At 43.9% G+C, this 11897-nt stretch overlaps 1 protein-coding gene across 1 annotated transcript in view; it reads left to right on the top strand.

The window, feature by feature from the left end:
• NPHP3 (nephronophthisis 3 (adolescent)) overlaps positions 1 to 10953 on the top strand; it is a 44945-nt gene extending 33992 nt beyond the window's left edge. Inside the window, exons 20-27 of the mRNA XM_015407582.1 lie at positions 1401 to 1590; positions 2364 to 2605; positions 2991 to 3066; positions 5048 to 5175; positions 6400 to 6640; positions 7072 to 7197; positions 8712 to 8827; positions 10253 to 10953. Of these exons, the coding sequence (XP_015263068.1) occupies positions 1401 to 1590; positions 2364 to 2605; positions 2991 to 3066; positions 5048 to 5175; positions 6400 to 6640; positions 7072 to 7197; positions 8712 to 8827; positions 10253 to 10433 (1300 nt within the window). The 3' untranslated portion in view covers positions 10434 to 10953. The remainder of the gene's footprint in view (positions 1 to 1400; positions 1591 to 2363; positions 2606 to 2990; positions 3067 to 5047; positions 5176 to 6399; positions 6641 to 7071; positions 7198 to 8711; positions 8828 to 10252) is intronic.
• The last annotated feature ends 944 nt before the right edge of the window (positions 10954 to 11897 follow it).

The following is an 11897-nucleotide window of genomic DNA, read 5'->3' as shown; positions in this document are numbered from 1 at the left end:
GGATTTATAGTATAAATCCCACTGAGTATAAATCCCACTGACTGGAGTCAGGTTTAAAATACCACAAGTTTGGGAGTCTGATATTAAATTATTATGTTAGTATGTTATAACTGTTGATGTATGTTGAAAACTTTGGGGGTGATTAACTGGCTGGTTTGTAATTTTGGACTCTCAGGACTTTTGTATACTGTTTTGCAGTTATTGTACATGTTATAAGTTATACTTGACCTTAATAAACATTTAAAAAAATAAATAAAAAAAAGTACAAAAATATTTGCATACCCGAGACAAACACTAACTTATACTGTTATGCAGCTATTATTTATGTACTTTAGCTGATCAGAGGAAGATCCAGTAGTAAAGGTACTGCATGTTTCCAGGCTCTGTAAGATGACTTACATATGATTTTGCTTGCAGGTTGGAGCTGAGAGGGTAGTGTGCTCAAAAGGAAGGGTTTTTCTTAAATGGTTGAGATAGTTGATGAAAGTGTTTGCCTCAGTCCTTCAGTCTGAGTATCTCTAAATACTGATAAATACTTTCTACTCGTCAGTATCATTTCCGAGGAATCATTCATCCAATGGTTCTTAAGGGAAAAGCTATAAAAACTTTAGATCCAGTGTATTGTATTGGCTACCACTGGTGAAACTAGCAAGCTGTTCTTAAGCGGAGGCTTGGAAAGCCCTGCTATGGCCCCGTTCACACGGAGAAGTTGCCACGCCAAAAACACGGATGGTAGGTGGATTTTCCGGGCGCGATCACACTGCAACATCTGGGAAATGTAGTGCACCCGTGGCTAAGCCGTGGCTTGTTGCCGAAGATGCGGAGTAAAATACCACCACGTACAATGTACTAGTTTTCGGAAAACGCGGGGCAAGGGCGGGCGTCTGATCGCATTTCCGCTGGAAACCCGTGGCATCCGGCGCCCACTCATGTCCCCTCGTAAACTGGATGGTTTTTTTTTTTAAGTCCCCACAGGATGCGCACCAACTATCATGCACATGCGCAAACTTCGATGAGACAAAAAAAAAAATTCCGTTTGCCACAGAAGCAGTGCGGCACAATTGCCGGTGTGAATGTGCCATGCTGCTTCTTTGCTGTGCTGCAGACTAGCTGTCTGATCGGCACCTAACGCCTAACCACGGGACCTCGACAGGACGTCTGATCGGGCTGCCCCACGTTACTTTGTTCTGGGGCAAACAGCCACGCTCCCCCCCCCCCCCCCGCATTTTCCGGCCCGTGCCTATGAATGGCAAGCTCACCATGTCACTCTTTGAAACTTGGTCCATAGTTGCCAGATAATGTCTATGATATGGTTTGTAGGAGGTTCTTTCGTTCTGGGGTATTTTTGTATTAGGATTTGTTCCTTGGTACTGATCATCCATTGTTTTTGTTGCCTACAGGGGCCATTTTGCAGAACTGCTGAGCTATTGGCAGCTTCTGGGAAAAGATAAGAACTCAATGGCGGCAGAGTATTTTAGCTCCCTGAAGTTGTATGAAAAAAGCTGTGTGAGAGAAGAAAGTATGATCTCTCTGGCTGATCTTTATGAGACTCTGGGACAGTTTCTTAAGGACTTGGGCCTTCTCAGTCAGGTGAGTGTCACTGCAAGATGAAGGACACTTGGAACAAGAACTGAAAAAGTAAGAAAAAAACCTGATGAAAGCCCTTATATGTTTTTTTTAAAACTTTTCTCAAAATAAATACATGTATTTTTACTTATAATAAGTTTATATGAAGTTCTAACTATTGGCCCATCATCAGGTTTTTTTCTTACCTTTTTGTTTCTTCATTTAGTTTTATTGGGTTAAGGTCCCCCCCCTTTGGTTTTGTTTGAAGGACATTTGGAAACCTTGTACAGTATCAGATCCCATTTTTTGCTTTCAACAATTGAAAAACAAGCCAACTCTCAGGATTTGCTTAGCTGATGATAGATTTTTGCTTGAAGTCCTTGTTCCAAGCATCATGGAAGATCTACCTGGAGATTGCGCACGTACCGGACGACTTCAGCTTGTATATTGTGTATTATGTACTCAGCATTAGGTGGTCCTTAAATTGGTGATGGCGATTGATTTTTGAATTGTTCGTGCTTTGTATAATATATTCTGATATCTTCTACCTTATATGCTTATAAATTCTATTGAATACCTATTATTCATTTTGTGTTGGATTATATTGTTTTATCATAACATATGCAATATATTTAGTTAGCTTGCTTCACGGTGTTCTTGCAGTTTTCTATATTTTCTAATCATGATCCCCATTTGTATTTTGATTTTTCATGGTCTCTGGCAAAGAACTTTCCTACCTCCTGGTACTCATGATTTTTGTCAATTGATTTCCGCCCCCTCCCCCGTTTCCTTTATAGGCTGTTGCTCCTTTGCAGCGCTCCCTGGAGATCCGAGAGACCGCCCTTGATCCAGACCATCCTAGAGTAGCCCAATCTCTCCATCAATTAGCCGGAGTTTATGTACAGTGGAAGAAATTTGGTAATGCCGAGCAGTTGTACAAGCAGGCTCTCGAAATCTCTGAAAATGCTTATGGAACTGAACATCTCAGAGTTGCTCGTGAACTTGATGCTCTTGCAACATTGTACCAGAAACAGAACAAGTAAAGAAAAGGCCCTTTTCTATCTAGTTTTATCAAGGGTATTGCTTTGGGTGGTGGAGGAATTTGTTAGCAGTTGGGCTTGAAAATTCACAGGGCAAGGAATTGTGTTTAGGGACATTGGGACCGGGCGGGGAGGGGAAGGAGCTCCCCCTCAATAAGTGGGGTAGTTTGGGTGGGGCAAATTATTGTAATAGGTGGTGCTTAAAATGGTTTTAAATATGTCATATTGATAAAAGAAACTTAAGGAGAGGTGGGATAGAAGTGGATTTCGACTGGAGCAGGGTTCAGACTGGGGTTCAGATCTCCTCTTACCATGAAACTTGGGCCAGCCATTCTCTCTCTGCCTAACCTGCCTCACAAATGTCATTTGCACCATTCATTTTAGGTATGAACAAGCTGAACATCTAAGGAAAAAAGCCTTCAAAATTCAGCAAAAAGCTGTGAGGCGGAAAGGCAGCCTGGTAAAAATATTTCTGATGCTTTACTTTCATCATTTATCCCTTTTTTTTTTCAAATTTCACAAAACAAAATATGGTTATTTTCAGATGGAATGGTATTTTGGTCAGTGTTGAATCTCTCATTAGAGATTTGGTGCTTTACTTTTTTTAAAGGAGTACATATACCCCTCTCACCTGACTCATTTCTTCTTTTCATTTCTTTGATGGAGCTGATCCTTTCCTGGAACACTGCTCAACAATCCCATTTCAAAGTTTTCCCTTGTTTGTGGTATTTATTTACATGCTTCATTTATAGTCTGCCTTCCTAACTGAAAATCAAGGCAAATTACGGAACTCAAAGACAATGCAATAAAAATGGTATAATCCATACAACAAACAGTACAAGAATAAAATTAAATTGCCTAACATTTCCACAAAAGTTGGAATCCCTATTATTCCATTTATAAAACCCTATTATTCCATTTATAAAAAATACCATTCTGAGGATTTGCTGCAACTTTATTTCTTTTATAAAGGTGGCTCAAGTGGTTAAGACGCTGAACTGCCAACCGGAAGGTCGGTAGTTCAGCAGTTTAAGGCCTGAGTGCCACATGACGGAGTGAGCTCCTGTCTCTGGCCCCAGCTCCTGCCAACCTAGCAGTTTGAGAGCAAGATATTGCAAATAGATAAATAGGTACCGCTTCGGTGGGAAGGTAACAGCATTCCGTGCGCCTCGGCATCTAGTCATGCCGGCCACATGACCACGGAAACATCTTCGGACAGCGCTGGCTCTTCGGCTTGGAAACGGAGGTGAGCACCGCACCCCTAGAGTCGGATTCGACTGGCTTTCGAGCAAGGGAAACCTTTACCTTTACCTATTCCTTCTATAAAAATCCCATCCTGAACAATGGGTTTCATCGAATGGGGGACCTGCTAGAACTTCCACGGTGTGTGCAGAAGATCCCAGCTCCAGTCCTCAGCTTCTCCATTGCTAAAGGATCTCTGGATGCGGGGCTGAGAAGAACGCCGTGCCTAAACCCCTTGCCCCTGCCGGTCAGAGGATACAGCACTTATTTATTTATTTGCAACGTTTACATTCAGCCTTTCTCCCCAGTCAGAGCCACTAAGGTGACTAGTGATAAAAATTAAAACAAGCATAGTAAAAATACACCATAAAGCCGATTAAAAGCCACAGCTACAAAATACAGCAAATTGAAACAGAGAGCAGGATGGAGGGATCACTGAAGTGATGCAGGACAAAACAAAACGAAAAAGTCTTCACCCGCTGCAATTGGGAGGAAATAGTGGTAGGAGGGACTTGAGCCCTGACCTAATTCTAGTAGAAAGTATGATGTGTGGGCGGGTGAAGTACTATATAGTCAGCGTTATTTTTACAGCGCCTTGTTCCAGGGGTTCTATTTGGACTGAGAGAATTGGTGCAAAAGTGCTTGTCATGCTCTAAGGCAGGGCTATTTTGGCGCAGGAACTCACAGGAACGGAGTTCCGGCTGGCTCCCAAGTTGGCCACACCCAGCAGGAACTCATTAGCATAATAGGCCACACCCAACAGCAGAAACTCATTAGGACTGGCTACATTAGGGGTGTGTGGCCTAACATGCAAAGGAGTTCCTGCTACAAAAAAAGCCCTGCGTTTTGCAACAAACAAGGTAAACAGAAGCAAAAGGTGGGTGTGGCTGGATGACCACACTTATTTTAACATGTGGGCGTGGCCTAATATGCTAATGAGTTTCTGCTGTTGGGTGTGGCCTGTTATGCTAATGAGTTCCTGCTGGGCTTTTTCTACCAAAAAAGCCCTGCTCTAAGGTAATGTGCAGACTGGCTTTCGTAAATCCCTGTTTTCAGTTTAGAAGCTAAAGCTGGTTGAGCTTTATCCACAGGAATGGTTTCTGATGTGGTCTCAAACGTGAATGCTAAACGCAGCAGAAGCATGGATCCTAAACACAGAACGCTGGAGCAGTGAGCTCTCCCTTTGTTCCCTTTCGTAGTATGGATTTGCTCTTCTTCGCCAACGAGCCCTGCAGCTAGAGGAGCTCACTCTGGGGAAAGACTCATCCGACAGTGCTCGGACTCTCAATGAACTTGGTGTTCTCTACTACCTTCAAAATAACCTTGAGTAAGTAGTGGCCCAAAGTCACAAATCTGAGCTTAGGTTTTATTATGCAGGCTCCGCTGCCTAGTGCCCCTCAGTGACCGAAAGCTGCTTTATATGAATGTAGTGAGGATCATGTTGGAAGAGAGGCCAAATATACGTGGGCTTAGTGGATAGAGTCTTCTCTTACTGTGAGGGCACTGGGCTCTGCATGGGTACACCCCCTCTTCCACAGGCAGCATTGTTCTGATTCCCTGTCCTACCTGCAGACCTGCCCTCTTGGGTTTGGTGGTCTATCTCCTACACTGAGAATTCCTTGGAGTTTTGGGGGGCAAAATTAGGAGCTGTGTCTCAGAGTGGTCGGACAACTATCTCACTTATATGCAAAACTGCTGGAATAAGGAGTTCTGAAGTTAGAGGAATTGCAGTTTCCAGAGTTGCTTGGCACCCATGTCACATCTACATATGCAAGCCTTATGTCTAAGACGGTGAGGATGGCTCATGTTGTAAGCAAAATCTTGCACATGAATCTGCCACTGCAAACGGTCGTTCTCCTTGCAGGAGAAAGCCAAGGAAGGGCAAAGCCAGTCAGATGTCTAGCTGCAGTGTGCAACCCATAAAATAATTCTGTGGTCTCTTTTTCCACTTGTCACGTCACCCACTTGTAGAGGAAAGGCCATAATGCTCTTTTGAAGGACTGTGACTAGCCTTGTCATTAGCATTAGTCATATTTCCCCCCCAAGTTGAGCATCGTGTAAACGAACCATGTAGCCTGTTAGATGTGTGGGAATCTTCCAAATTATGTGGAATGCTCAGTTATTTCCCGCCGCAGGCCTTTTCTGACTCAAAATTCATCCACAGAAGCTGCAAACATCAGCGGAAGACTGGGGTAGAGGGTGGAGCCTGGAGCCTTCTTTACCTGTAGATGTCTCTTGGCTGGTAAAAATTTCCCCAACAAGCTGCAAAATCTATCTTGGTGGAATGGGAGACCCCTGGTCTTACTTGGAAAATTGCAATCTCCATGTTGCAAAAGAACCAAAGTTGGGAGTGGGTAGGAAACCAAGCAAGTGACTTTCACACATAGTCTAACTCTGACAAAATTCTCAGCAGTATCAGTTTCTAGTTTCTCCAGAGAAAGTGAACATTTCTATCAAAACAGGTTTCTAACAGAAGAAGCATTAGATAGAACTTTTGAACCGTTGTGCCAGTATGCATAGATATATTATCAAGATGATCTTGTGCTTCTAGGACAGCAGAACTTTTCTTGAAACGCTCCCTGGAAATGCGAGAACGGGTTCTTGGGCCTGACCACCCAGACTGTGCCCAGTCTTTGAATAATCTAGCAGCCCTTTACAATGAGAAGAAGCACTATGACAAGGCAGAGGAGCTGTACGAAAAGTCACTGAACATCCGGAAGAAAGCACTGGCACCTGACCATCCCTCTTTGGCTTACACTGTGAAACACCTTGCTGTTCTCTACAAGAAGATGGTGAGAGTTGCTGTAATTCTCATGAATTTTTGTGTTCTTTGCTTTATGTCTTACCAAGGTCCCATCTTATTGCCTTGTATCCAATGAGAATAGGATTTTCCCACCTCCCCCTTCCACTTTAGCCCCCCCCCCGATGGTGAGAGTTGCTGTAATTCTCATGAAATTTTGTGTTCTTTGCTTATGTCTTACCAAGGTCCCATCTAACATATTGCCTTGTATCCAATGAGAATAGGACTTTCCCACCTCCCCCTTCCACTTTAGCCGCCCCCCCTCCAAAGTGCCACAGGGAGCACCCAGGGATAATGTCAGGGGGTCCTGTGGGAGGAATCAATGGAAATTGCCCCCCCCCCAATCATCACTCAGTGTGGTGTATTGCTGGACCGAAACTAGCTTGTGACATATGAATGATTCATATTTGCTTTGTTTCCTAGGGAAAGCTGGACAAAGCCGTTCCTTTGTACGAGTTGGCTGTTGAAATCCGGCAAAAATCTTTCGGTCCAAAGCACCCAAGTGTGGCTACTGCTTTGGTAAACTTGGCTGTTCTTTATTGCCAAATGGTAAGGTTTTCCACCCCACACTTTTTTAAAAACATGGGTTACCCATATTTGACTAGATGTATTCTAGAATATTCTACAGCTCAATGGTAGAGTAAAGCCTATCAGGAAACATGTTTCAGACCAAACCTATTGCAACTTCATCAGTGACTCAAAACAGGCAGGGCTTAGGTATGTTTCTTACCTTCAGATGGACTGGAAGCATGTGGAGGGGGTCTTATACTGTGCAGTATCAATAAGTGCTGGTAACAATGTGTAGTTTCGTTTCTGCCTGCTTTTCTCTTGCACACTTTTTAGAGACCAGCTCTAGTCCTTGCAAGCTGGAAAACTCCAGGCTTCTTTAGGGAAGGTCAGTGTCAGGAGTCCACAAATCTTGTTTCGGTTTATGAGCATGCACAGATGGGTTTAGGGAGAAGCCGGGATTTATCTCCCTTATGCTGAGGTTTGAATAAGAAACAGCAAGACTCTCTCCATGCTGTTCACGCATCAGCGATAATTAGACTGTGCGATCTCTACCACACCTTCTGCACTTGCTGGAAGGCTTGGGGTGACATTTTTTTTCTCATTTGCACTGTGATCAGAAGCAGCAGGAGTCTCTCCTGCTATTTTTTTTAATCTTGTCCATATTACAGTATAAGCAAGAGACTTGGAGCCAGGGATGTTTGCTGCTTGGCATCCTTTTCGCCAGAGGATTTGCCACGTGGATTTGTGGATGCTTGCCCATTAACAATGCCCTTACCAAGTCTTGTACTACCATGGTTGCGTGTCAAGCAGACTAATTTGCAATGCCCGAGTGTCTGATCCAAATGATTCTTTCCACACCACTAGTGAACAATCTGCTGGGAACGTCTCCCATGCTCTTATGCAATTCTTATTTCAGTGGTATTGCACATGGATTTTTGTGGATTGTGCCCAGTGGGTCAGATTTGGCCTATATTGGACTCAGCCGAGAGCCTGACTCTATTAAGGTTTTGGGAAAATGAAGAGGCAGCCTTTTGATGCTTGCCTAATCATGCCAGAAATGGGATGAAATATTTGTATCCCATGGCCTAGTCGACAATTCCGTGGGATGAGGACCACATTCAGACAAGGTCCACGTTCAGGCAGGTTTACGAGAACGCAATCCTTATCTTCTTCAGTATTAATCGTGCTTTTTGTATTTGTTCTGGCCTCTCTTGATGAGATTAAGCACATTGGTGTATGCATTTTTTTTTCAATTTGGCAGCGACGCCAGGTTTCTATACCTCATCCCATCTTCCCAAGCTGTGATTTTTATGGTCATTCAGGAGAAGCACAGGAACAGTTTATTCTCTTGTACTCAGACTTTTCACGATTTTCAACAGAATCAGAAGGTGCAAGCATGAATGAAAATTGGATATTTAGATCCTTAAGGGAGCTTTCAATGTCGACTCAAATCTAAGGGATGTTTTTACTGAGAATAATGTAAACAACAAATGTTTTATGACTATTAGTCCTATTAAGGATTTTTTCCCCTCTGATTGTTATGCCATCTGTAGAAAAAACACCTTGAGGCGTTGCCGCTTTATGAACGGGCCTTGAAGATTTATGAAGACAGCTTTGGACGTATGCACCCTCGTGTTGGAGAAACATTAAAAAATTTGGCAGTGTTGAGGTAACTTTTAACTGATGAACTTGCCATGTGCAGGTCATGGGCTGGATCTGTCAATAAATTCCCACTAACAAAAAAGCAGGTGGGGGTAATTTCCACCAGTTCTCTCCTTTCACTAGAGACCCCCAAATCTTTCCTTTTATGTTCTTCTCTGTCCCCTAAGTTTTGGCCCGCTGTGGGATGGGGAAGGCAAGAACATCCCATTCTGCTGCTGGAAAGCCCTTCCATCACTGGAAATTACCATTTAGCCCAACCCCTCATTTGAACACTGTGTGTGCTTCAGCATGCACACAGGCTGCCTCTGTTCCTTTTACATGAGGAACCAGTCAAAATAGGCATCTGCCACCTCCATTAAAGTGAGTGGGGGAAGTTTTGCAATGGGGGAAGAAGTTCTGTTCACACACGATGGAGACACTGTCTGGACCAGAGCAATGCAGAGGGAACAGAGAGGGGTGGTCCTACATTCTATTGAGGTCCATGGCAAATTTTTAAGGATTTTTAAAATATGAATTGCACCTTTAGATTTGATGACTTGGTAGGAGAATCTTCACCATACATGTTTGTTGGCTTTGGGGATATTCTAGAGCAGGTTGCAGAAATCTGGATACAAGTGGTAAATTCTGCTACAGCTCTTAAACAGTGTCCTCTTTTCAGCTGATTGCCATTCAAAAGCAAATAGCAGACAATCTAAAATAACAATCAAGGGTGATTTTTACCAACAGATCTATGCTGTGACATACGTAACAGACCATGTTTGTTTTGTAGAGTCCATTTTTTAAAAGTTAATGCAGAAAACAATGGAATAAAATGGTCTAACTAGTAGTAAAGTCTCACAAAAGGTGATTTTTTTAAAAAAAAGTACATCTAGGAAGTGTGAGAAGTGGGAATGACTTCAAAAAGGAATTTATGAAGAACAACAGATTGTTAGAAGGATCTAGTTCTCACCGAGGAGTGAGTCATATAACTGGGTGTATTGAGCCTGTAGGCAAGAGCTTAGGTGGTTGGATGTGCCTGTATAGAGAGAAGTTCCATGCACATAGAAACCAGCAACTCAGGGAGACTTTCTGGTTCTTGGGAATGGAGCTGGATTAGAGGAATTTGCAAATACTCTTATGCTCCTGAGAGTTCCTGCACCTAGCTTCATGGCAAGGGCACTTTGAGGAATAGGTGGTGCGCATTGTGGGCTGGCTCCTGTATTCTCCTGCATCCCACTGCCCCAATCACCCTACCCTTCGCACTCCCGCCTCTTGCCTCCGTGTTGGCAGCTGGCACTCCTCAGATGACCAGTTTCACCCAGCGGCAGACCCCTTTGCAGAAGGCATTCACTTATCTACAAATGAGCCCCTGGTCTTTATGTTGAGGTGCGTGTTGCCAGATACTGTGCTCACATCTCATCTTTGTTAAGCCCCCATTTCCTTTTTCTCAAAGCTACGAAGGAGGGGATTTCGAGAAAGCTGCTGAGCTTTATAAGAGAGCCATGGAGATCAAAGAAGCAGAATCGTTGCTGACAGGGGGGAAAGCCGCTTCCCGCCATTCATCGAGTGGAGACACGCTCAGTTTGAAGAGTGCTTTCTCTCCTAACGTTTTCCTGCAGCAAGGGCAAAGGTGATGCCAAGCAACATATGCAATACAGGACATGTGCGGGCCATCAAAGGCATGCACCAAAGCTACGTTAACTCAAAGGGTAGGAGGTAAATGAACTCCAGTGACTATACGTGGGTCCAGAATGCTTAACTTGTGTTTTCAGTTCAAGTGTTCTCTTCACCAGCACACCACTCCTCAATGTGTTACATGGGTTTGAAGACCTGTTGATTTTTGTAAAGACCATTAGCTAGTGCCTTCAGACTTCTGTAGTACCAGAGACATTAATTCCAGGGGTGTCGCCATTCTAGTCCCTTGCAACAAAAATAAGCAGGGGTCTAGGGGCACGTTTAGCATAAGGGGTTCCGTGGACTAGAGCCCCCTTCCTCCAGTGCACTAAGTAAATCCCCACCAGGCAGAGAGCTTTCTCTTGTTGCTTTAATGCTGAGGTGCTCTGACAGCTCCAGCATTTACCCAGTTGCTGTATTGACTCCTTCTTCCAGAAGGAATCTGAATGGCACGACCTGTTACAAGTAAATAATACTGGGTGAGCATCTTGGTGCTTGGGGGGGGTCAACAGTGGGAGGGCTTCTAATGTCCTGGCCCCACTGCTGGACCTCCTGATGGCACAGGTATTTCTGGCCACTGTGTGACACAGAGTGTTGGACTGGATGGGCCTTTGGCCTGATCCAACATTGGCGTCTCTTATGTTCTTATGTACCCAGAAGGGGGAAGTAAGGAGGGATCAGTCACCTTTGAAAGAATATTTTTCTTCGGAAAGTAGTACTCCCTGCTAGGAAAGAATTTTGAAGTAGATCAGTTAAGCTGGGAGAAAAGAAATATTTAAACTCAAGGTGAAACATTTTATTTCATATATGTTCCTGTTTTGTTATTTGAATGGATGTATATATTTATGCCTAAACTGCAGGACCTTCTGATGGGAAAGACATTAATTTCACTATTACTCTTCTTTTTACGATCGGTTACAGTTCTTCCAGTATTGGCTTAGGTCCAACTATCAGTGGAAAGCTCCTTGGTGGGTAGAAGTTTTTCCTACGCTTGTCCCCACAGTAGTCCCTTTTGACCCCTGGAAAGATCATTTGTAACCACTGGGAGAGAGGAGGATGACATTGCCCCTACAGCACCACACTCATGGAAGAAAGTGGTGGGGAGCAATTTTGCCCCTTTCTCTCCGCAACCCTCCAGCACCACCTGCATAACTTTAGGTCCAGTAGCTCCAGAAATTAGGGGGGGGGGGCGGCGGGAGTAAGGAAGAATGTGCATGAATCCACACACATTTTAATTGATGGCTGGTTGGCTGCATGTTGCTCTGAGCAGAACAGAGCAAGTGTAAGGTGCTGGCCATCATATATAAAGTACTTCAAGGCCTTGGGCCCTGCATATCTGTGGGACCCCCTCTCCTCTTGTGCTCTGCCAAGACAACTTTGCTCATCTGAACAGTCTTCTGCAGGTACCACCCTGCAAAGTTACC

The sequence above is a fragment of the Gekko japonicus genome, unplaced genomic scaffold, assembly GCF_001447785.1.
Source record: "Gekko japonicus isolate JY-2015 unplaced genomic scaffold, Gekko_japonicus_V1.1 scaffold1215, whole genome shotgun sequence".
Lineage (NCBI taxonomy): Eukaryota > Metazoa > Chordata > Lepidosauria > Squamata > Gekkonidae > Gekko > Gekko japonicus.
The sequence above is the reverse complement of the archived record's forward strand: the minus strand, read 5'-3'. Positions and strand labels throughout refer to the sequence as shown.